Genomic DNA, 24,321 nt, shown 5'->3' with positions numbered 1-24,321 from the left:
TTTGGAAGATGGCACACAAATAAGTCAGCAAGCCAGTGGGAGCAGATCGTCTTTCAAGACTTTATTTTTTTCTCCTTCAAAAGTTTTATTTCAAATATTTTTCAAGTTTATCAAAAGAAATTTATTCTTTTAATTGGTCTATTTAATGACAGCTAATATTTTGCAAGTTGAAAGTTCTGTCAGGACTGCTTTTTTGTTATGGTCTGTTAATTTTCAGCTGTAGACCATTTAATATTCTGTAAAAAATGAAGAAGCAAGTGGAATTGGCTGTGAGTATATGAAAACTAGATGCATAGGAGAAAGCTTAAAAGGTTTCATTAAAAATTTAAAACTCAATGTCCTTTCCTTAGAACTGACACACTGAATATTGCCTTACCTCTGAATCACAGCCCAAGTGCTAACTAAACTGTTTTTCACATTTTAATTTTAAAGATAAAAATGTTCTGTGGAAAAAACACCCTGTGTATTTTTCTGCACTTAATGTCAGATGCCCTGTTTTCTGCTATATAATCCCTTTCCATAGCAGAAAATGAGGAATTTTAACTGTGAAAATATAGTCATATATTCTGAAAATATGGCTTTATGTGCAGCCAGATTGTTCTGTTTGAAATGTAGTACAATTTTTGTTTTGGTTGTCTTCCTTTTATTGTGCCTATATAATTGTTACTGTCCAATTGGCTGAATTTAAAAACAACCCATCAATTGAAAAACACATTTATAAGAGACTATTATAATGTAGCTTGAAGAGATCTGTCTTACAGTGTTATAAAAAGTATGGAAAAGACATTCCATTGCTAATGTTGCAAATTGGCTTTACTCGCAAATAACACTGGTATATGTTCCTTTTTTAAAAAGAATGATGGCATCTTTGCTTTGCATTTGAGAATAAATATGGATTTTTTAAATAATCTGGTCTGTCATAACTCATACTCCATGTGTAATTAATGTGGAAGACTGCATGTAATTTAAAATTCCTTAGCTGGTAACACATCTCTAATAGCTGTCTGTTAGCAAATGAATCCCCTTGTGTTTGGATGCTCCTGGATGCGGGTTTGTTAGAGGGAATGCTATTTCAGATATTGTTTCACTAATGATATCAAACAAAAGTGTTTGCTCATCACTAGGATTTCTAAAGAAAATCAGTAGTGTGATTCATTTGGGATGTTAATCAAACAGTGTTGAACTGGACTAGATTTGTAATCTAATGGTTCTTTTTCTAAGAAATAAGCTCAGCATTAATTGCATGAATGAATAGCAAATTTTTTTGCTTGCATTGGAGAAATTGTTTTGACAGAAATTGAATGGGAAATAGACTGAGTTGTCAAGAAAAAATAAATATTTCAAGCGTGTTGTGTGCGCTACTGATATAATGATTGGCTTATGGTCTTTTTAAAATATTTTTACATATGAAATTTTGACATAAACAAATAAGGCTTCTTCTTCCTGTGGGAGTGTTATTTCACTGATGATCCTGCAGTTTTGACTATGTGAATATTTAGTTTAATTTGTACAGTTTCTCACCTGTGAATTTGCTTAAAATAGAAAGAAGGAAAGAAATTGCAAGTCCAGAAGCAGCCACCAAGATTAGAGGGATGGAGCACCTCCCCTGCTAGGAAAGATGGATAGAATTGGGATTGTACAGTTTGAAAAGAGAAGGCTTTTGGGGTGACCTAATTGTGGCCTTCCAGTACCTGGAGGGAGCCTACAGGAAAGGCAAGGCAAGAAAGATGAGGAGTGACTTTTTACAAGAGCATGTAGTGACAGGACAAGGAGCAGTGGATCCAAATGGAAAGAGAGTAGGTTTAGATTTGATATTAGGGAAAAATTCTTTACTGCAAGGGTGGTGAGACAGTGGAACAGGTTGCCCAGGGAAGCTGCAAATGCCTATTCCTTGGAAGTGTCCATCCAGGTTGAATGGAACTCTAAGTAACCTGGTCTAGTGGAAGGTCATGGCAGAGGGTTGGAACTAAATGATGCCTGAGGTCCCTTCCAGCTCAATTATTTTATCTAGAATTCATTCTATGATTCTGTGATGTGTTTCTATGATCTGTTACCAAATATAGTCTACATAATAAATACGGAATGCTTTACCAAGCATGTGAAAAAATCAAATTCTCTTTCAACTAGTTACAGTTATGTGATTGTTTTGTAAAAAGTAAGTTTTTTTTCTTTTTTTTTTCCTCCCCTGTTCTGATTTAGCAGTTACTGGTCATGTTAACCTAAGACTTGTATTAAAATATGTCTTCCAAAAAACCAAAATCCCTCCTCATGTCTAAAATATTTCACTACCAATGTAAAGTAAGTGAGGTTAGACTGAACTGTATTGAGACTATAAATCTGCAGCTCATTCCTTTTAGCTCTGAAGGCCTCTAGGACTGTTGGACAGGATCTACCCCTCCCTCTGAAGAGAGGGGTAGAAATTGCATGTTCAGTCAGAAAACTGGTTATTATGAAAGCAGTTTATGGAGTGAAACCCTTATTTTTAGTAATTGGGAAAGAAGGCAAACATTGTTTTGCCTTCACTTTTTGAGGCAAGACTTAGTTCAGCACTCAGTGGTGTTGTTCTGCATGTCTGAAAAAGGGTAGAGTTTGAGTGAAGAGTAGTTCCACTGCATCAGGAGTTTGGAGCTGGGTGTTGTTCTTAGGGACAAGTAAAAGCTGATACCTGCCAACTGATTTGCCATGCCGTGGAACCTGTGTTTTCAACCTGTGCACAATGTGTTGTGACAGCACAACAGTATCTCATCATTAATTTATGTGTCTGCACATGCACATAATTCGATCTAGAAGGCAAATAGCTCACAGCTGTGCAAAGGTTAAGATTGACACTATTCTTGTAGCAGCAGAAGCTACTTGCCTGTCTTTGAAAGCCTTCTAATTCCAAAGCAAGAGTGGTTATCTTTTTGGAATGGAAAATAGTCATTAAATTGTTCGATGGATCAATTTGTACTCGGAAAATGGGATGTTATTAATCTTATTTGGGACATTTTCATGGACCTTTGGAAACATGAATAGAATGCTGCAGTGCCGTGGTTTGTATTTTAAGTACTTTGGGTTTATATTTGCTATTGATTAATTTTTTCCATTTGAAAATTAGTATTTTTGAGGTAAGGCTGAAAAAACAATGATTGGAGAGCATATGCATTAAATACTGCATTTCATGACAGTAGAATTGTGCTGAATCATTTGAGCTGTTTTCAGGTACAATTTCTGTAATAGTGGGATTTTTCATCAGTGTGTGGCAAAATTTTAAAGCCAGATCATCTTCACAAATAAACTTAAATGTACTGAAGGTACGTGTGACATTGTCAGGTTTATTTATAGTGGAAAGACATACTTTGCAGCTCACTAACTGAATTCTTTTTCTTACATACTTTAGATGGCAGGTTTAAAGGGAGGCAGGAATGAAGGGTGTGAACTCAAATTGTTTGCTTGCTGCTTTTTTTTTTTCTTCTTTTCTTTTGGTATTTTCTGCACAAAGGTTCAGCTTAATGTTATCTTTCCCTCTTTCCCTTGCAAGTCACTTTTTATTCTCTTTCACTTGGGTGGGAATCTGACTAAAGGATAAATCAGGGAGGTAGAAGACATGCTTGCTAAGAGAGCCTGTCCTGGTGTCAGCTGAGGAAGGCTTGTGGTACTCACATCCCACTGACGTCACATTGCTAAATTCAGTCTTTTAGAAAGACACATGTTGTCATTGACCACCCATGACCATAAAGGACATTGTACCAGAGAAGTGGGAGATGGTGGATTGCAGATTTGTTAACCCAGGAGCAGTCAGGAATGTGCCTGAAGGAGAGAATTCCCCTCCATAACTTCTGCTGTAACATTTCCATGCTTTGCATGATGTGAAGCAAGCGTGGAAAAACACCACCCTTAATCTGCTGTAGAACAGTGATTTTGGTGATTTTGACTATAGTTAAAACCAATTAATACTAAAGTCATTCCTGCTTACCACATTTGCAGGCATAAAAAAATTGTCTGCTCCTAATTTTTCTTAAATTAAGAAATAGGCAAATGCACTCAAGTTTTGGGATGTTTTTAATGACAAATGAACTGGGCAAAAATTTATGAACCACAGCAAATCTAGTTCTAAAATGAGACTCCATTATGGAGTGGGTCACCTTGCAGAGCAGTCCCCTCAGCCTGGCGTATTTTTAATCACAAATGTGATTTTAATTTTTTTTTTTTTTTTTTTGATCCTAGATGAATTTACATTTTTAGGACTCAGTTTGAGCATTTGCTCTTTGGTGGAGCATATTTTTAGTGTCTCTTAGCTATGATGATTTCCTGGTAGCCAGATAAGGATTGGAGTTCTGTGGAAACATTTTCCCAAGCTGTTTCCTTTCACATTGGTTGGAAGTGCCTCTTCCTCCAGGTGCTGCATTAGTAACTGGAATCCTGCTGTACACAGGCACCTATTTTCTGTGGTTTGTTCTGATATATATTTAGGCCTATCCTTTATATACCAAGGATTTCAAGCAAGCTTTTTTTTTTTTTTTTTTTTTTTTTTTTGCTTAAAGAGAATTTTTAAGGTAAGCCAACTTGTTGAAACTGCTTGCTGGGAAATGTTAAAGATGATCTCTCTGCACTGGTTAAACCTCTGCTTTTCTTCTTGACTAGAGTTTTCATATTCTGATGCAATCTATAAAAACCCTAGTTAGGTATTATCAAGCAGTAGATACAGCCATTTTTAATGATGGGTTTTTTTGGATAATTTTAGTAAAACATTTCTTCATGAATGTGCAGGCTTTTGAGATTTGGCAGACAGTAAATCTCATTTGGAACAGTGGGTTTTTTTTCAAACACAGATGATCTTTCTGTCATTGAGTGAAATCCTGACTTCACATTCTAGTGAATCAGGACTTAATTTTTTAAATTGTAATTATTTGACGATGTCTTTGGTAAAGCCAAATTTCTATGTAAAGAGACTGTTAAATAAGAGTTTAAAAACACCTAGGACTCGTAGTTTTCACTTGTTTTCCTTTCACTCTTCTGTGGAAGAAAGACTTGTGTGTACCTAGATCCCTTATTCTACTTTTTTTTCCCCGAATTTTGCCAGCTCTCCCCACCTGTCAGCAGACTATAGTGCAAGAGTGCTCTGCACATCCTCCCTTGCAGCATCAACATGTATTCTAAATTCTGTCAAGAATAATTTAAACATTTTTGAGGGAAACTGCATCCTTTGAAGCACTCCCTGGTGTCTTGTCTTCCTTTGATATTTTTAGTTGAAGAGGTCTGTAACGAGGCAGTTTGCAGTAGAGGTTGCTAAGTCATAATGCGCTCAGAAAGCTGCTTGGCTGTCTGCCTTCCATTGTCTGCTTTTATGGTTTTACTGTTCTGATTTTTGAAGGATTTTGGTTGTTCAGTGAGTAGCCAGCCTGCTGATAGGCTGTGACAATCTCACACGGTGCTCTCGCGGCCGAGTGATGATGTTCCAGCCTGGATGGACGCACAGCAGGGTGGACAAGTGACCGGCTGGGTGGGAGCCTGGTGCTTTGGGGGTCATTCCCTGCCTGGGGGTGGGACCAGAAGCCAGAGCTCTATCCCAGAGGAGGAGATGGAGGGCTCTGGCACCGGGCTTGGAGATGATTCTGGCTCTGTGGAAAAGCCCTGGGGGTCCCATGGGCAGCGAGCTGGGTGCCAGCCTGCAGCACATCTGGCAGCAGGGAGGGACACAGCACCCTGGGCCGCGTGAACGGGAACGTGGCCAGGAGTTCAAGGGAAGGGATGATCCTCCACCCAGCATGTCTTCATGCCACGGCCAGTTTCAAGCTCTCCTAGCATAGGAGGAACATCAGAAACCAGCAGTGAGTTCAGTGAAGGGCTGCTTCACTGAAGGTTTGATATCTGTAGCAAAAGCAAAAAAAAACCCACAAAGAATGTGTGCATACATTTTATGGTCTGGTTGGATGAGTCTGCAAAAAGCAAATGAACTGTAGAGGGAGGAAAAAGGGGCATTTTTTTCTGTGTCTTTCTCTCTTTAGACCAGATGCATTTATGGGTTCTACATCACATGAGATGTAAAGTTACATAATAAATTAATTGAAGGGAAGTAAACTGGTTATGTATGAAAGCACTAAAAAGCTATCCATTTGGACAGCTTGACATCTTTCATGTAGAGTCTAAGGGATGTGCTAGCCATGTAAACAGCCAGTGTTGTCAGTTGCTGATTTTTAAAAATTTTAATTATTTTTTTAGTCGTTCTTCCAGCTTATTTGGGAAATCTGTTGTGCATAGCTGGAAAATGTTTTAGATTAAAACATTAAATGGTCACTTTGTTGGTTACATAGATACTTCAGGTACTGCAGCAGAATTTTAATTTGTAGGAAGTGTCAGCCAGGCCTAGAAGTGATACCAGGAAATGGTGTCCTCTACACTTGAGCTGTATGGTTACAAGCTAATGTCATTTGTTCCTTTGGAGTTTAGATTCTCCTGGTGTCTGGTTCAAACACTGAAGATATGGGGCAGGGGAGTCAGGCTGTGTGTTGTACCCTGAGGTGAGCAGGGTGAGCTGTGGGGCTGTTCCTGGGTGTGGTGCAGAAGGCTGTGCCTCAGCACTCAAGTGTTCACTGTTTTAGGAAAAAAATTGCCTACTTTTAGTGTCTGTTCTCTTAAAAGTCATAGCTGGTGGGGAATTAGTCATCTTTTATTTGGGTTATTGTGGCAACTCCTGTATGTCTGCATCTAATTGTGCATTAGCATTTTCTCTGTAGTCTGTCTCCTTTTCTGTGCACAGTGTGATAGAGAAATAGGTGCCATTGCTAATTGAAAAGTACAGTTTTAGGGTGAAAGGAAAAATACAATAGTATTTTAAGTGTGCCAAGTCTCAGTTTGCATCCTGGGAGGAATTCATATGAGCAGTGTATGATGGCATATGGATGATACTCTTGTCTTTCTTGGAACTCCTCTGGTTCTGTCTCTCTTCAGTGTTTTATAAACTACACTTGGCTTAGGGAAAACATAATTCTGAGTAGCTCTGTGAGAGAAACAATGCACCTGTTTTCTTTGGTTTCATGTTTGATGGTTGGCTTCACCTCCCATCCTTAGCATTTCTGAGAACAAACAGAAACCTAAATGCAGCAGTTTGGTTTTGCTTAGCCAAGCATCTCTTACTACACCTGGCAGGGTGTGAAATCGTGCAGCAAGGTTCTAGATGTTAACTCTCTATCTGACTTTGGAGAGCAAGTCTGTGACAGCTCTGCAGCTCATGTGTTTACAGTTTCCTGTGGAACATAACAGCACAGCAGGCAGCTGTTGCCATTCAGCTCTGGCCAGTGACAATTTCAACAGTTTACATGACATTTTAGGAAAAATTTAAAAACAAAGAGCTCAATGTCAAGATGGAGATTGTATCAAGTCTCACTTAGATGCCATATCTATTTTGGGGTTAAAAATATCCTGAATTACCAATCTAGAGTGCAAAACTGTCAGACTATATTATGAGAGAGACAGAAAATTCCCATTGTCTGTGAGAGCCTCTGGCTTTTATTATTACAATTGAATAACATTTCTGCATCATAAACAATGTTATTAATAATTGCTCATTATCCAGGACTGCAGTAAACGAGTTGCTCTGGGGGACACAGAGTCATCGTACACCACAGTATAATTGATAGTAAAGACGTGTTGCCTTCAGGGAAGATGCATTCCTTTTATACACTGATGTTTTGCTTCTGAAATCTCCTTTAAAAAAGAGATTTCTGCTTATTTACTGATGTTTTAATGAATATCTGGTGTGTCAGTCCAGTTTTCCTGGCTTCTTTTGGCATCAGCCACAGTTCAGTTGCTTCTGTATGAACTGTGACCTTGATGCAGGCAGCAGAGTGAATTAACTGCTCTCTGATGTTTTGCCTGGTTTAATAAAACAATCTGCATTTGGGCAATAATCTGCATAATAGTAAATGCTTTTAATGAATGTCTGTGTTGTAGAATATCATTAACATAACATTTTTCCTGGAAGACTGACACAATGCTTGTCCTAGAAAACCTCGTGTGCCCTCAGCATTTATCCATGTAGATGCCATATTCCAGCTGTGTCTGTCTGGCATGTGAACACTTGGACATTTTTCACCCAGTGGTATTTGTTGGAGCTTTCCCTAATGGGCAGAACGGAACAGACCAGCAGCTCTTCTCGCCACCCCCGTCCCTTCCATCAGTAGCTCAGCTGGAAAATTCCTTTTCTGTTGTAAGCAGAGCACTCATGACACCAGAAAAGTGAACAGAGAACTCTGGGAAAAGAGTTCCAGCTTATATATTAGCAATTTTTCTGAAGCGTGTTCTAACAGTCTGGCTTCAGTCAGTGCTTCAATAGCAATGACATGTTTTTATTCTAGAAGATGTTATTCTGCAATAGACGGCACAATTCTTTTCCCCTCTGTCCAGTGTGGAGCAAAACAGAGGAGAAGGAGTTCCTCTAGTGATATTCTGTCTAACATTTCTTAATTCTGTCTAATATTTCCTTTGCTGCACATACATGCAGGATTCTTCATGGAATTTTTCCATTCTGTCTGGAGGCTGGCAAAGCCAGAATCTCAGGCACACATACACACATATGTTATGTATGTGTATTTATGTGTATGTACATATAAGTACATATATGTATCTTGCCACCTGCATTGTGGTGGAAATGTGCAGCAATATTCAAATGAAAAGTGTTGCATTTGTGTGCATTAGGTGTATATGACTGCAGAAGCATCAAAAAAACCTCAGTTTTTTTTGGCAGGATTCTGAAATCCCAGTTGTTGATGGACAGTGCTCTCAGGTGCTCCTGTTTATACAGCTCTGGAAATTTGCATCTTGCCTCAAGATAAATGGTTCTGACATCACTTTAATGTGAAGGTTATGCTGCCTAATATGGGATTCCCATCCTGGTTTAAAATACAGCTGCAAAGCACAGAGAGCTCCTTTTGTTGCAGTAACAGTCTGTCAGAATTTATTGAACTGGTTCTGTAGGTTTTAAATTCTGAGAGTGGGGGGGATACACCTGTAATATTTGATTTGTCTGTTTGTTCTATGCTTAGCTGAACTCGATGCTGAACATGCACAGAAGGTTTTGGACATGGAGCACACCCAGCAGATGAAGCTGAAGGAGCGCCAGAAGTTCTTTGAAGAAGCCTTCCAGCAGGACATGGAGCAATACCTTTCCACAGGATACTTGCAGATAGCAGAGAGGAGAGGCAAGTTGTAAAAACCTTTTGCACAAACTCCCAGCTTGGAGAGCATTGTTGAGCAGGCAAGAGCCAGCAGTGCTTACAGAGGAAGCACAGAAAAAAGGCCAAATTCTTCCTCAGTAGAACTGGAACTTCAGATAAGCCTTTTGAACAAACTTGGTGTCCCAGGGGTACTGGATACCTTAGAAGATTAGTCAGGCTCTGCTCCATGTCTGAGGAGATGCACTGAACTGCATCTGGAACAGCGTTTTTCTCTGCAGCTGAAGAGTGCATCTATGTAAAAATATGGATGGAGGCAGCTGCTTTGTCCGCTGGAGTTCCAAAGCCTGGGGTTGTCATTTGGCCAAGGAGATGCCTCAGAAAATTTTGCAAAGTGCACAGGAAAGTTCCGTGTAGCATTTCCAAGCAGTTCCCAGGTGGCAGCTATTCCCACTGGGTGTGATTAGGACACAGGAGGTCACAATAGATGCTCTCCTTATTATGAAATGACACAAATGTGGCATCTCTGGACTGGTTAAAGCACAAGAATGCCAGAGATTACAGGGAATTCTGTGTGGGAGGTTTCCATCTGTTCGGCCAACATGCAGGGATTGTTGGACTGGTAAGGAAGCCAGTGGGAAATTAGGTATTTGTATTAGGCAGGAAAAATGTAGATATTCTGTCCCTGCTCCAAATGCAGTTCTGCTATCATTTGTAATGTCAGAGTGGGGAATAGAATCCAAGGTTTCTATTTCTCTTCATGAGTGCTATAAATATAAAATCATCTTCAAGATGCTCTGCATGGGTGGCTAAGGAGAGGTGGGATATGTAAATCTAAATTCATGGTCAGGAGAGGAACTGAGTTTGAGTCCCCTGCTTTCAGTAATGGGTTGCCTTTTAGACTAAAAGTAGACATTGTCATGGGCTGGTACTGGACACACAGCTCTGTTAGTGTTAGGCTGCCTAACATTTGGAACTTCAGCTTTTTATGATAATGTGGAGCCTGGGTGTATCAAAGAAACTGTTTTAATGAAAGACTTGGACCTGCAGTACATGTAAAATTGCAGAGCTGTAGCATATTTGAAAAAAAAAAGATAATCCCCCAATCAAACTACAGAATTTATTCTCAGTTCACCTATGAAGGCTTTCAATAATGTAATTGTTACATTTAGATAAACAAGTAAACTGTTCATTTAAATAATTTTATACAATGCAGCAGGTGGACTTAAATCTGAATGACCCTGAACTTACTTGTTTCCTCTTTGCATGTTTTGCTGTTCAAGGAAGAAGATGCTCATCCAAGTATTTACTTCCCTTACAAATTGTCAGTACTGTATTGACAGTAATAAGTAATTTGCTTGAGTAATTAGTAATGTGAAATACCCATGAGAGAAGATACTGGGCATGAGCCTGGGTTTTACAGACTACTGTAATTTCTTAAGATTATCTGAGAGAAGAACAGCTACTCTCTGTTAACATTAATCCTGGTTTCTGAATTTCTATGTCCCTTGTATGTTGACATTTAGTGACTGTGTCCTTAAATGTGTTTGCTTTTCTCTAAAAAGACTTCTGGTTGAGAAAATTGAAAAGGAGTGTTCCAAAATGGAAAGTTTCAATCCTTGTGCCTGAGTCCCATCTCAGCTTATTTCTGAGAAGGTTACTGCTATAAATACTGCTGCTAAAAATGTTTTGGTTTACAGAAGCAGTAATGGATGTTAGTTTCACAACAAAGATTGCACACAGTGCTCTTGGATTTGGGCTGAGGTTGCTGCTGAGCAGCTCCTGTGGGCGGGCTCCTTCCATTCCTAAGTTTAATTATTGCTGCTGCAGACAATTGGATCCTTGGCAGGTAATAACCTCGTGTAGCTGATGGTCAGTTTGCTCATTGTGCTGTTTCTCCTGCAGAACCCATTGGCAGTATGTCTTCCATGGAGGTGAATGTGGACATGCTGGAGCAGATGGATCTGATGGACATGTCTGACCAGGAAGCACTCGATGTCTTTTTAAACTCAGGAAGCGAAGACAATAATGTGCTGTCTCCCATGCTGGGTATGGTACCTGTAGTGACAGCCTGCTTAGAGACAGTGATAAACCACCAGAACCGCTCCCTTTTGTAATGGGTGATGTTATCTCATCAAACATCACACTTGATGCAGATTGACTGTTCTTCATTAGTGCTTCTCCAAACATTAACATTTAGTTGCTGTACAAGGGAGTTGCTGCAAAACTGTGTGGTATTTCCAGACGATCTCATTTTTCTTACTGCAGCTCCCTGTTGTATTCATCACAGTCTGGATAGGTGATGTGTTACATACTGGCTTGAGGGGCATTTTTCCCAATATAGAGTTAATAGAGGACATTTTGACAAACATCAACAGAAAGCTTGCAGTAATTAGGTTTTTATTTTTAATACTGATTTCTTAGAGTTTGTCCAGAATGTTGCTTGTCAAACTTGGACCAGTCATGTAATGAAAGATCTTCTACACTGAGAATTAGTGTCTCAAAACTGGATCTTTTACCTACCATGGAAGTGTTTTCCTGGTTAAAAAGTTAAGTGCTAAAATGCCTTTCCTCAAAAGAGCCAAAATGATTTTTCTTGTGGGAGAGGAGATGAAGCTCCTTTAAAGGTCCTTTTGGTACCTTCTGAAAGTACAGGTTGAAATATCTTTATGGAATTACTTACAGTACTCCTCTGTAAAGGTGATTAACACGTGCTGTGAACATGAAAAGCTTGTGGTAAATGGTCAAGGCACACTTGCCTGCTAAAGGTTTAGGTTTATGTGCTTCATTTCAAAATCTGAATTGAGATGGGTGGTTTTGGATAGGCATCCACTTCATGCATTATTAAAGCTGATCATCATTTGAGCTTGCCAGTAATTGCAGAATCTAGGACTGTTTTCCCCTTGTTGGCTGTTTGGCAGATGTGACCAAGAAGCTTCGTGTCTTAACAGCAAACGGTCTCAGCTGGATTATCTAAGGAAGGGCAGAAACTACTTTTTTAACTAAGGAGATAAATGCATTAGCTTTTGAAAAAAAATACAGTCTTTATTTTATGCTGTAATCTAAGTATTACGGCATATATGTGCAGTGTCTGTATGTGGACATAACAGTGCAATATAATGTACCTGTGCTGTAATAATGTTCCAACACTGCAGCCTTACTGCAGTGTAAGTCTCGTGAATCTTGCTCTTGTGGTTCCAGACATTTTATTTCCCTCTGATTAAGGGATTTTTGTGCGTGTTTTAAGAACCTAGCACCCCAGTAATAAGCCAAATATGCAATAGGCTTCATTCTCAGAAAAATGAGATTGGCTTAAAGGTAACTCTTTATTTTGCTGTCAGTGGAGAACTGGGTTGTCAGCGCAAGGTTTGTTTGACAATTGGCCCGAACACCACAAAATACAGGTAAGTTATTAAAATAACTGGTAAAAATGAGAATCAGCTCAAGACATTGAAATGTTTTCAAATTTGCCTTGCTATAAACATTGCCAGCTTATGGACATTGGCTTTGCAACCTTTCATGACAGTAAGTTAAGCTGGAAAATTGAGTTAGCTCTGTCACTCCTGAAAACTCCTCTGTGTGTTGTCTTAATTGATCTAATGCATGCTGGTGCACACAAGGCAGGTTCTCTAAAATTTTTAGTGTTAAAATATAACTCAGGTACTTGACGAGCAGGTAGAGACAGTGTGGTTTGAACTGCTGTGCAAAAGTCTGAGCAGAAGTAAGGTGTAGCTCATATCCATCTGACCCTTCTGAAAAACTTCTGAATAAAATTTTTAAGAGAATTTTCTCACTAAAGTTACTCTTTAGTAACTTTAGAGAGAGCTGAAGCTGGGTGCTCTGACTGTGGAGAAACACTTGTTAGGTATAGGAGAGAAGGAAAAAAGGGCTTTCTTTGGCAGATCACATAGAAACTGTTTAGATGTTTCCTCATTTTAACTTTTTTGCTGTCTGGGGAAGGGGATCTAATTTTGAAACCTGAACTCTCAAACTGCAAGCAAACACTGTTGCTCTGTGTTACAAGACTTTTTTGCACGGGATATGGAGGAAGCGGAGTCTTAAAATCCCACTCCTGTGCACTTGAGCTGTGGTATAGCTCTACCAGAGGATTGCTTTCATGCTGAATTAAATTTGATTTGCTTTGCCATCTTGATTTTTAGTCAAAACTGGTGATGGCTATTATTGCCTGCTTCCTACTTGTTTGTTTGGTTTTAAATTTCCAGTTTGTGTAGTTCTGTTACACTGAGTCTATTGGGGTTTTTTTTCCTCTTGATGTCTTGCAAAAGAATGAAAACAGCCTGAAAGTGATTCCTCAAGCCACGCTGAGCTGATGTTCATGTGTTGATTTCTCAAATCCCCTTGCTGAGCCAGAGCTCGACTGTTGCTGTTGTCATTTTCCCACCTCTCAGGGCCCGACTCCAACAGCTACGTGAGCGAGATCAGTCTCCAGGTGCCGAGCCAGTCGGAGTTACGGCAGAAGCTCTGCTCCCTCTCCTCCACCTGCACCGACTCGGCCAGCCAGGACGCGAGTGAGGGAGAGTCCCCCGTGGTCCAGTCGGACGAAGAGGAGGTTCAAGTGGACACTGCCCTTGCTGCTGTAACTGAGAGAAAGGGTGCTTCAGATGGCAGTGATGAAAGTGACTCTCAGACTATTTGAATCTTAAAACCATATCCTTTAAGAATGACTTCTGAATGAATGAACAAGTGAATGAAGAGCTTGCCTGTGTAACAATTTGCTAACCAAGCGTAACAGCCAGATCTTTTTACTTAGTCATACTGCCTTTTTACAAAATTGCCAGTCATGTGGAGGTTGGTTTTTAAAGAAAAAATTATGCCTAAAGCACACACACTTTAACAGTAGTCTTGGGGCTCAGGGGAGCAGTAAAACTGTTGTATATACTATGTATAAGAGAATTTAAGGGGAAAGGTAGAAGTTACTTTGACCACTAACCTTTAAATGGCTGATTGGAAGTGCTTAAGAGTTGATGTGTAAAACTGAACCCAAATTGTTCCTTGCATGTTTTCAGCTGCTGCAACTGAAGATTTAGGATCCAAACCAAAATGAGAAGTTATTTTCTACTCTTTACTACCTACTGTCTGCCTCCTGCCTTTGTCTACGAATGCAGCAGTGTCTACTGTTCTCACACTTCTTATTCAGGACCAACTTAGTTATAGGTGTTAAGGAAAAAATAAGAACCGGAGAAGGAAGAGAGATGCATATGGAAATGTTGCACTCCTTGTGGAGCAGGTATCTTAGCATTGTGTACTTACTCCTCTTTCAAGATAAAATAAAGAATTTCTATCCCAACCATGTCTTTTACTTGATTACACAGGTATTTTATCCATGACAAGTGAACAGAGGAGCCTAAGTCAGGAAGAAAAGTGGTTATGAGGCGCACCAATGTAATGCGCTTTTCCACGGCAACATCTGTTTGACTACACTAGGGAGATAAACCTGAGTTAATTGTTAATTAAGTGCGTGGATTTTAGAAACCTCAGGACCTATAGGCATCATCTCATTCCCATTTTTTCTGCAGTTGTTTTTCTCTCTGAACTTGAGGTCTGACCATGTCTAACTCCTGTTGCTTGTCAAGTCTCATGCTCTATTTTCAGGGATCTGCTCTCCTTTGAGAAGGCTCCTGGCTCCTGCTCTTCCTGCACAGAGGGAAGGAATATAATCAGAAACAGTGTAAGTAAAAGGATGAGCTGTGATGTAGATCCTTTCCAAAGACCTGCCCTGACAAAGCCAGTGGCTGGGAAGGGGGGGTATCTCCTTCCTGCTTGCCAGCTGGGCAGTGGCCAGTTTCCTTAAGGATTCTCCTGTTAGCTGACAAAGTGTTTCCTGATCCCTGCCTGGGAAATGAAGGTTGGAAGCTCCCTACCTACAATTAAGAGATTTACTATTCAACAAGGCAGCTGTTGAAAGAAATTTATCTTGAAGGAGCTTCCTTTACTCCCTCGCTTTCCAGAAGACAGACAAAATGTCCAAAAAAGTTTTTTGTTTTTTTTATTAAACCTCGTAGTACAAACCTGGAAAGTAAACAAAAAACTGGCAATAAACAACATGAAGTCTTTCCTTACAAGGAAAGAGAGCAGAGCAGCGCTAATAAATTAAATGTCAAACTGTAAGCCATAGTCAGAAGTTTACTGTCAAGAGGGAAAAGTACACAGCAAGGCCATAAAAACCAGACAACCACATTTGAAAACACTTGACTCTGTTTATGTTATTGTTAAATATTCCAAAACAGTTCAGTCTTCTGCAACAACAATCAACAAATTGTATTATAGGACTTTCCTGACAGTCACCACTGGCAAGCTCAGTGCAATATGGGTAGCTACGGTATTGTTGAATTCAATTACGAAACAAAACAGTTTGTGAAAACATTTTCCCTTTTTTATTCCACACATACTGTACACACAACCAGAAAAGGGCAACAGCTACTCCATTATTATTTTTTGTTGTTGTTCAGTGATGTAAGCAGCACTTATAAATGTTACAAGAAAAACCCTGTAAGCATCCAATCCAACCGATGAAGAAAGTGAAACGTAAGGCTTTTCTTCATCTTGTCTCTCTGCCATCCCTCCCCCCACCCCAAGAAAAGGCTCAAGTATTTAAAAAAATTTACAGGCATATGTACAAAAGGTGTGATTTTTTTTTTTGTTACAACATGAAGAGAAAAAATAGACAAGATGAAAGCAAATGCATTTTCACATTCAAAAGAAATATGCAGACTTGCTAGTGGCTCTAAATGTGATCATATAATGAAACAAATTCAAAACAAAATTAATGCTTGACTGTGTAAAGGTGTGAAAAACAGCAGTGGAATGGAAATGGAATGTTAGAAAGATTGCACGTCTATGACAAAAGAAGCACTTATGGCTTCAATCACTTTTTTCTTTTTTTATCTTTTTTTTTTTTAAAGGATGCTATTGAAGGGTTTTTGATAAAGTAGCCAACAGCACCAAAAAATAACAGAATGGATTTCCTAATGAAATCAGGCACAGTTTTCCCTCACATAACTCCTCAAGGCAGGCAGTCTTTTTTCCTCCTTTTTTTAATTTTTTTTTTTTCATTTTAATTTTTTTTTTATTTTTTTTATTTTTATTTTTCCCCCTCAAAACAGATGCATAGTGATGTGCTGGTAAAAGAGAACATACTCCAAATCTCCTCCTTTTGCCTACAGTTAGGAAACAAAGTCCATCTTCAGCTGCCATAACCTCCCAAAGAAAGTGTGTATTCTCCAATTTAAAAAATTACAAAACTCATCTTGCTGTGACAGAATAAAAGACAGCCAAAGTAAAGCAATTTCTTTCAAGTTTTTGTCTCCTATCCCTTTTCTCTCTAGAAAAATCTGCTCACATGACCGGAGAACAAATTATAAAACACATCAAACTTCAACCTATTCAAAAAATGGGTTAAAAGCCTTTTTTCACAGTTACCAAAAAGGCTTTTTATTTTTTTCAGCCATAGGGACAATACAAATTCATATTTTATCAGCCCCTTGCCGGTTTTAAAACAGTGAACATACGGCAGTTTAAAAAAATCAGACTGCTGTATCTATCTATTCTAAGTACAAAAAAAAAAAATTTCAACAGTTTAATGCTAAAACAAAATTAGTTCTCTAAAACCAGAAGAAAATCTTCTTTAGAGCTAGTGCAAAGACAGCTTGTATTCTACAGCAAGTACTCCAAACTATGGTATAATAATTACAAAAAATATATATAAATTGACAAAATGAGAGTGTTGGCATCTTCAGGATTAACTTGAAGCACTTTTGGATGAACTGGAGGATGAAAGCCTAGATGATGGCACGTCCACTGTTGCTCTCTTACGAGGTCCTCTTTTTGGTGTAGGCTTGCTGATACAGTTCTCAATGCTGCCATTTTTACCAGATACTTTTCCACAGATTTGATTGACAAGACTGATAATTTGTTCCTGTTCAGGAAGTGGGAAAAACAAAACACAAATTAGTATCTGCTTTTCCTCCAGAGTCACTTAAACAGGAGTGCAATGGAGTGCTCAGAAATGCTGGGAAGCCCATCTTAAAAAGCTGCTTGTACCCAGTGCTGCTCTCCAAGAGCTGACCTGTCATTTCTCCCACTGCTCTGCTCTTTACCTTTGGGGCCAAGTCCCCTCACAGCTAAAGACATGGAGCCTCAGCCCAGAACCCAGGCACAGTCCTAAATCCCCATCTTGACTTCTGGGATCATTCATCATCACATTAGCTTGGAGCCATTACTGCACCTCTCATCTGCATGTGCTCTGCAAGTCTGCCCTAAAGGACGACCATGCTGGACTGGAAAAAAGTCCACTGAACTTCCAGTTACCAACAGAGGGAAGGTATTCCCAAGTACAGAAGTTACCACAGCATAACCAGTGAAAGCAAAGCCTCATGTTCCATCCCAAAGCATCAAGCGGCTTCTTATGTTCTGTGGCAAATATTCATGGAATTTATACTTCAGGTTTCATCTGTATCATCATGTTCCCTTTTTGTTTTTTTTTTACTAAATCATAATAAAGCATCTTCTTCCCACATCAAAAACAAAACCAAGACAAACACCCAAACCCAAGACCATTTTCCTGAGGCCTCAGCAGGACAAAGGCAGAGTGAAGTGTCCTCCCAAATGTTGGGCACCCAGGGCAGTGTCAGCTCACCTCATCGTAGCGGTACATCATCTTCAGCCCCCGGCACGACTTCTGCTTCTCCACGTGCCGCAGGGCACACTCCAAGCAGAAGACAACATTTTCATTCTCCTGTACAACCTACATGAAAGAGGTGGGGGAGAAGAAGTGCAGTTAAACTCCAAGCTGTACCTGTGTTCTCCACACAGTATTCAGTTATGGCCTGAATTACTACACCTGGATTTTACTGCAAGGTTGTGGAAGGAGGTGTAAAGCACATCGTGAAATCATTCAGGATGTGCAACACCTAGAAAGAACCTATCTCTTTTACAGAGATAGGTTGGCAAATACATCTATAATTTTAAAAAACCCTCCACCAATATTAATGAGGGCTAAATCCAAACAGCATATGCATTTATTAGCATCTCCTATGCAGTCCTAAAGATCTCCTGATAGGAGCAGTTTCCCATTATTTAAAATGCTGCCTTGAACAAGGATATAATTAGCTTAGCCACAGGATTCCTCAACTACTGTCTTGTTCAGCAATGGTGACATTTGCTCAGCTGGCTGCCTGCCAGGCCTGCACATTCAGCTTGGAATTTAACAAACCAAGTTGGGAGTTTTTTATCCACAACTACTGTTAAAGAGTGACATGGAAAAATCCTTCCCATTATTAAACTTACTCCAGAGCAAATGCACCAGAAGATCTATTAAGAGGTTCTGGTTAGTATTTTGGGTTTTTTTCAAATAAACTCATTCTAAAGTTACTTCAAACTAATGCTGCTTAAAAAGTGGTCTAAAAACATGTATAAACTCAGCATATTTTATCCTAGGGCAGGGAACAGCTACATCTGATTATATGCAGATACATTTCATTTCCATTAAAAACCAAACACCTATAACCAAAACAATTCCCAAAAGATGACAGAGAAAAAACCTCCCAAACCCAAAGGACTAAATATGGACTCACATACTCTGCATTATATTTATTTGAATACCTGTTCTTAGGATTAAAATCGTATATAATGCTGTGGGAGGGGCTTCTGGTGTTTTTAATAACATTGCTGTGTTTGTAGGTGTTCTGCATACAGCTCTAAGCCTGGAAATGTCACCACAGTGGTCAGCACACCTTCAAAAGCCAGTAGTCATTTCCCTCTTAAAAGAGAGAAGTTTATTTTTGGGCTGGTTTTGGACAGGCTGGCAAACAGCTTGATGGATGGGATACATCTCCCCTGCAATTTGGCTTGCAGAACATTGTCTCAGCATGGGCTGTGGGCTGCATGCCTGAGGCTCATGGCACATATCTGAGCTGTAGCTCATCCTGAGACCTGCTCTGTTACAACTTACTGCTGCTGGCAATCTGCAGGTGTCTTTGTTAGCCCTCCTAGTGCAGTGCCAAGATCTCTTAGGTGTCTGAGGACACTCCTTCATCCCTTCTGGCAGGGTGAGAAGCCAGCTGTCACTGCTGTCTTCTGTCACCACTGGTCAAGGCAGTAAATGCCACATCATCACCTCTGTGTCTTGCATGGAGTGCAGGACATGGCTCTCTCTCGAATGCCTACAGATCCCTGGAATGCTAGAGCAGGGGGACAATACCCCAGGAGTGGCAAAGGATTGTACCCACCATGGAAAGATAGCACAGGTGCTGACAAATCTGACACCTCCTCTCTGACGTTTCCAACTGCAGCCACTTTCGAGGCTTTTTCTTGCCATCCACGCTGGCGCTGCTGCTGTCGTGGCTGCCGTAGCGCGCCGAGGAGTGGAGACCGGCCTCGTACAGCTGCCGCCGCTGCCTCAGCTCCGTGTCCCTGTGAACGGGGGCACAGTCAGACACTGGCACTGCCTCCAGCCACCACAGAGCCACACACAGTCACCCCTTCACCCCACTCATCACTGAAACCTGAGCTCCACACAGCAAAGCCCTGAGTTGTGTTGTCGGAGGTTGGTGCCATTCCCTAGGCATGGCAGACACAGCCAGCGCCTGGGAAACACTGCCTAATAGCAAAAGCTATCTCCGGATTTTAACAGCGACCACTGTATCAAGCCAATGGTTCTCAAACTGCTCCACAGAGAAGTGGGGACTGCCGAGGACTTCCTGGAGGTCGATGGTTGCTTGAGCCATGTGGAGAGTCGGGAGCTGTGGTTAACAGGACTGTCATTCCTGAAGTTGCCAAAAGCCACCTTCAAGAAGAGGAGCCGTGGCTGTCAGGACCAACAGCCCCTTCATCAGGAGGCAGAGATGAACCAAGGACCTGCTGCCATAAGGTGCTTCAGGCAGGAGAGGGGGAGCAGGGCAAGTGACTATGCCAAAAGATGAAGATCTTGCTGTACACCCAGGGAAAAAGAAGGAGATGTCAATAAAGGACAACCACCAAGCCCTCCGGCTGCCCTTCACCCGCGGCATCTCTAAGGCGAACAATACCTCCTGTGCTGAACTCTACAGCTTTAGGAGAGCAGGTTGGGTTGGAGCTGAGTGGAAGACAGCAAGTGTGGAGTGAGCCGAGCATATGGAAGGGGAGGATAAAAAAGTGCACCACCAGACACAGCTGAAGATGAGTGAAGAGCCAAGCTAAGCAAATGGCACGGGCAAACTGAGCAACCAAGGCATATCAGGAGAAGAAGCAGCAAGAGACACAACAAACAAGCAAAACAAAACAAAGGATAAAAAATATGTTCCACAGTGTTCCACTTCAGATGTTTTTGGGGTTTTTTTTCCTTTTTTTTTTAGATTTTTTTTGTCTGGGCTTTTGTTTCCTATAACCAACCACAGGAAGGATCCACATCCTCCAGTGAATTCCAACCTATGCATAGGAACAAGTTTGAGAACCACTCTGATAAAGGTCGATGTGATGGTCTAAGAGCAAACACCAACATTTGTTTCGCCTTTTGTACTTGCAGACTTCCTCTTCAAGGGGAAAAAAAGGCACTTGAAAGTGGTTATTTCCGCAGGGGAGCCACCTGCAGGTAAAGCAGTCAGCACACCTCTTTGCATTTCTTTCTGAACACTAAACAACACATGGGCTGTTTTCCCCTTCAATATGTCACTGGAAATTTTCCAAATGAACATGCTAGTTAGTTAAATACAGTTTGTAGACTCCATTCATCAAAACTTTCTTGACATCTCGAGTATCAGTTGTCACAAACTTGAAAGATAGGTAGCAACTACATGGTAGGGAACAAAAGAGAAGATCATTACACAGGAAGCCAGGCAACATTATATTTTCTTTTCTCACCTATCTTAAGAGAAACCCTGAACAAGTGTCCTTAATACTGAAGAGAAAAAGAAGTGTGAAGCTTTTACTCTTTAAAACGCTGGAGTTCTAACACCAGATGCGTTACCATGCATGCACAACTGCTCTCTTACTCACTATTTAAAACCAAGACAACTTTGTGTATACAAAGGACCTTTTGCACCTGTAGTATAACAGTCTTGATACTGAAGACAAGGGTTTCTGGTGCAAAACCCACTACAGACATGGATTGGCAGTGACTACTGATGCCAAAAGTTTGAAAAACTCAAGGCAGGTGTTTAACCTCTTGGCACCACATAGTTCACATAATGCATCAGGAAATCTTAACTCTCAGCACCAAGAATTAATAAAAACCTGGTGCAAACTGCAGTTTCAGGTTTTTTAAGAGGTCTAAAGTAGGGAATTCTTAAGAGTTTAGACATCCTAACCATGGGCACTGTCACATCAGCTGCAACCAAGGAAGCTGCTTCTTCCATGTGTGCCTGTCTTCAGGTTCATCTGCTGGGCTTTGGCTTGGATAAGTAGGGGCAAGGTATGTCTGAAAAGATTACTTACGCCACGTCATCCACCTCTGGAGTCTGTCAATGAAAACAAAAGAGGTAAGCAGGCCCCTAATTCATTACCTGAGCTCTCCCAGGAGCGATGATATTGTACTCAGAGTCGGTCCGTTTTCTTTTTTTGCTTCTGCTGTTGCAATCTGATAAAGCAACTTTTCCATTGAAAATGGTTTGGCTATACGGCGTCGCTTCATTTCCTGGGACAGGAGGAAATTGCCACATTAGTTTATGGGAAAATTTGAAAATAAAATTTTATCAAGAATTAATTCAAAGTTAATGAATTAATTTTTTGATACTAATAAACTGAAGCAAAAAGTAGCCTTTTAAAACAACCACAAGTAAAATATTTTCATAGTCCCATTTAAACAAAGTGTTTATGTTCCAAGCACCTCAAAATTCTCTCCCTAAAAATTCTTCCCGTGCAGGGCAAGAGGAGCAACACCATCACTCAAGCTCAGTAACACTGGATGGTTCAGAATACAAATAGTGTAAGATCTCTACATATGACCTTCTTGAAAACCAGGACAGGTGTTACTTCATTTCTTTTAAAACATAAAAAGCCTAGCAGAACAGGCAGATGCCAGGGAAAAGAGACAACAGGCAAAGAGGGGGATTCAGTTCTGCCTGTTACTGGTTCCTCTCTGTGAAAGCTTTTAAAGTTGTGTTTTTCACTCAATACAAACCAAATTATTTTGGTACCTGAAACCCTTTTGATAATCCTTAGGTAGGCAAATTCCTTGATTTAATGTGCAGGTGGGAAAAGTGCAGCATTTTCCCAGTAGCTACAGAGGTCTGTTTTGGCTTATATAGAGTCAAGAGAGCTCAAATGAGCTATCACTGGACTGTAATGTGAGGGTGACATTTCTGGTTAGTGCTTAAACCTGCCAAAAACCTACTCACCACACACAACCCTGAAGATTTTAAAATTTTTTACCTTAATTTTTTTTTTACCCTGTTCTGTAACCCTAATTACAGGCTCCGGGTATTTTTTTTTTCACAACCAATGTATCATAAAATTAATCATTTTTAATAGCACCCACTGCATGCATTCAAGTTATAACTATCACATAAAATGGAATAGCAGCTTTTGCTGACCAAAAAGGGTTAAAAGAGGTTCAGAGGTAAAAAAAGTATTTTTCAGAAGCCATTTGCTCTGCTAGACCCTCCGTGGGGTTGGAACAGCTGCACTGTTAGGAGTGGTATGGGAAGATTTTTCCATGTTAGTTTTGCTTAGTCTGAGGCTGTGTACACAAGAACAGACTCCAATCCAGGGAAAAATTCTGCATAGGCAACACACACAGCCAGAACAAAGGCCACAGTGGGTGGCTGGACAAGAAAGCAAGGTCAGCTCCAGCTGGGTGACAGTTCAGGGACACCCTGAGCCCAAGCTGGGTTTAGCACAGCTTGCTGCATCTCTGCATTTATCTGAATTTCTGAAACTAGGTACATTTTTTTTTTTTCCATACAGTAGTGAAATACACAGGTAGGTATGACAGACTGGTACTGCTGCCTGATTATTTCTTTTAGTGGCACATTTTTCATTGTCACAGAAGTCAGTGAACATTCACATTATAATTGCCATCAGCCTGACACTTGTGGTCTCTCTTTTTCTCAGACATCTCTTGGTCATTCATTTTCCAGGCTGAGTAGTACTCTTGTATTTAATGCAGAGGCTAATTAATAATTTTAACCATTGATCTCTGCTGTGCTTTTTCTAGTTCCTCTACATTCCTTCTGTAATTAGGGGCTCTGAATTACACAAACCTCCAAGACTACACAGTGCAGAGCAGTTTCTGCTTTGTTATCTGTTCTCTCCTTCTAATTCTTAACACTCGATGTATTTTTGTTATGCCACTCCAGAGCACTTGACTGACAGCTCCATAGGAACCCAGAGACCTCTTTTCTCAGTAGCAAGAGCCCATCATTCAGAGCCCATCTCTGTATCTGTCACATTAGGATTATGTATTTAAATTTAATATTTATCAACACTGAACTTCATCTGCCATTTTCTCACTTGGATCACTCGGTATCATGAGATCTTTCTGCAACACTTCGTAGCTTTAATTTTTGCTGCCATTACTGTTAATATCCTCAGCATAAAGGATTAGCTTTGCCATTAACTTCCCTTCCTACTTTATTTATGGATAATTAAACTGTGCTAGAACAAACTCCTGAAGAATGCAGAAAAAGACCTCCCTTCATGATAAAAACTGACCCATCCTCTGCTTTTCTTTAAATCAGTTTTTTTTTTGGTGTGTGGACTTCACCTCTCTATTTATTTATGATCCTTTTCTCCCAAAAATGCTCCCAGACTTTCTCAGCTGCAACTCTTGTCCTTACCTACTTCCAGAAGTTTCAAGGGCTGGAGGCCATGACCTTGCTGCAAAAGCCATCATGGTAGTTCACTGTTCTTATTTTTTTGTACATTTACTTCCACAGCAGTGGTTATTTAGCATTTTACTGCTCTTTCAAGGTTCTTAATCTCTGCTCTCCACCACAGTACAGTTCTTTTCTAGTGAGGACATCAGGTACACTCCTGTAGGATCATGTTCCCTTTGGTTTCATCTGAAGGAGCCCCATGTGCTCAGGGTGGGACAGCTCTGTGACAGGAGCCAAGGAGTGGGAAACCTGCTGTGTTTTAAAGGCATGTTCCTCACCCCAACTAAAATTGGAGGCAGGGAAATAAATTGTCCAGCCCCTGCCAGCGTCTTCCATGGATGGCCAGGGAGTACAGCACT

At 40.3% G+C, this 24,321-nt stretch overlaps 2 protein-coding genes across 4 annotated transcripts in view; one reads left to right on the top strand and one right to left on the bottom strand.

Annotated features, from left to right (window-relative positions):
• DTNBP1 (dystrobrevin binding protein 1) overlaps positions 1-15,281 on the top strand; it is a 63,870-nt gene extending 48,589 nt beyond the window's left edge. The window contains exons 8-11 of one of the 2 annotated variants that reach the window (XR_013182842.1): positions 9,024-9,179; positions 11,058-11,201; positions 13,562-14,400; positions 14,766-15,281. Coding sequence is in view for 1 of the 2 variants with exons in the window: in XM_054645227.2 (XP_054501202.1) it covers positions 9,024-9,179; positions 11,058-11,201; positions 13,562-13,809 (548 nt within the window). In the remaining variant the exon portion in view is untranslated. Of the gene's footprint in view, positions 1-9,023; positions 9,180-11,057; positions 11,202-13,561; positions 14,461-14,765 lie in introns of those variants that run through there. The other variant, XM_054645227.2, reaches the window with a different exon arrangement.
• Positions 15,282-15,524: 243 nt separating this feature from the next.
• Positions 15,525-24,321, bottom strand: part of JARID2 (jumonji and AT-rich interaction domain containing 2) — a 211,250-nt gene continuing 202,453 nt past the window's right edge. Inside the window, exons 15-18 of one of the 2 annotated variants that reach the window (XM_054645196.2) lie at positions 21,650-21,780; positions 19,400-19,583; positions 17,809-17,916; positions 15,525-17,088 (exon numbers count right to left, since the gene is read on the bottom strand). In XM_054645196.2, the coding sequence (XP_054501171.1) occupies positions 16,912-17,088; positions 17,809-17,916; positions 19,400-19,583; positions 21,650-21,780 (600 nt within the window). In that variant the 3' untranslated portion in view covers positions 15,525-16,911. Of the gene's footprint in view, positions 17,089-17,808; positions 17,917-19,399; positions 20,938-21,649; positions 21,781-24,321 lie in introns of those variants that run through there. The other variant, XM_077180422.1, reaches the window with a different exon arrangement.

Source organism: Agelaius phoeniceus, chromosome 1, assembly GCF_051311805.1.
Source record: "Agelaius phoeniceus isolate bAgePho1 chromosome 1, bAgePho1.hap1, whole genome shotgun sequence".
In the NCBI taxonomy this organism is placed as follows: domain Eukaryota; kingdom Metazoa; phylum Chordata; class Aves; order Passeriformes; family Icteridae; genus Agelaius; species Agelaius phoeniceus.
The sequence above is the reverse complement of the archived record's forward strand: the minus strand, read 5'-3'. Positions and strand labels throughout refer to the sequence as shown.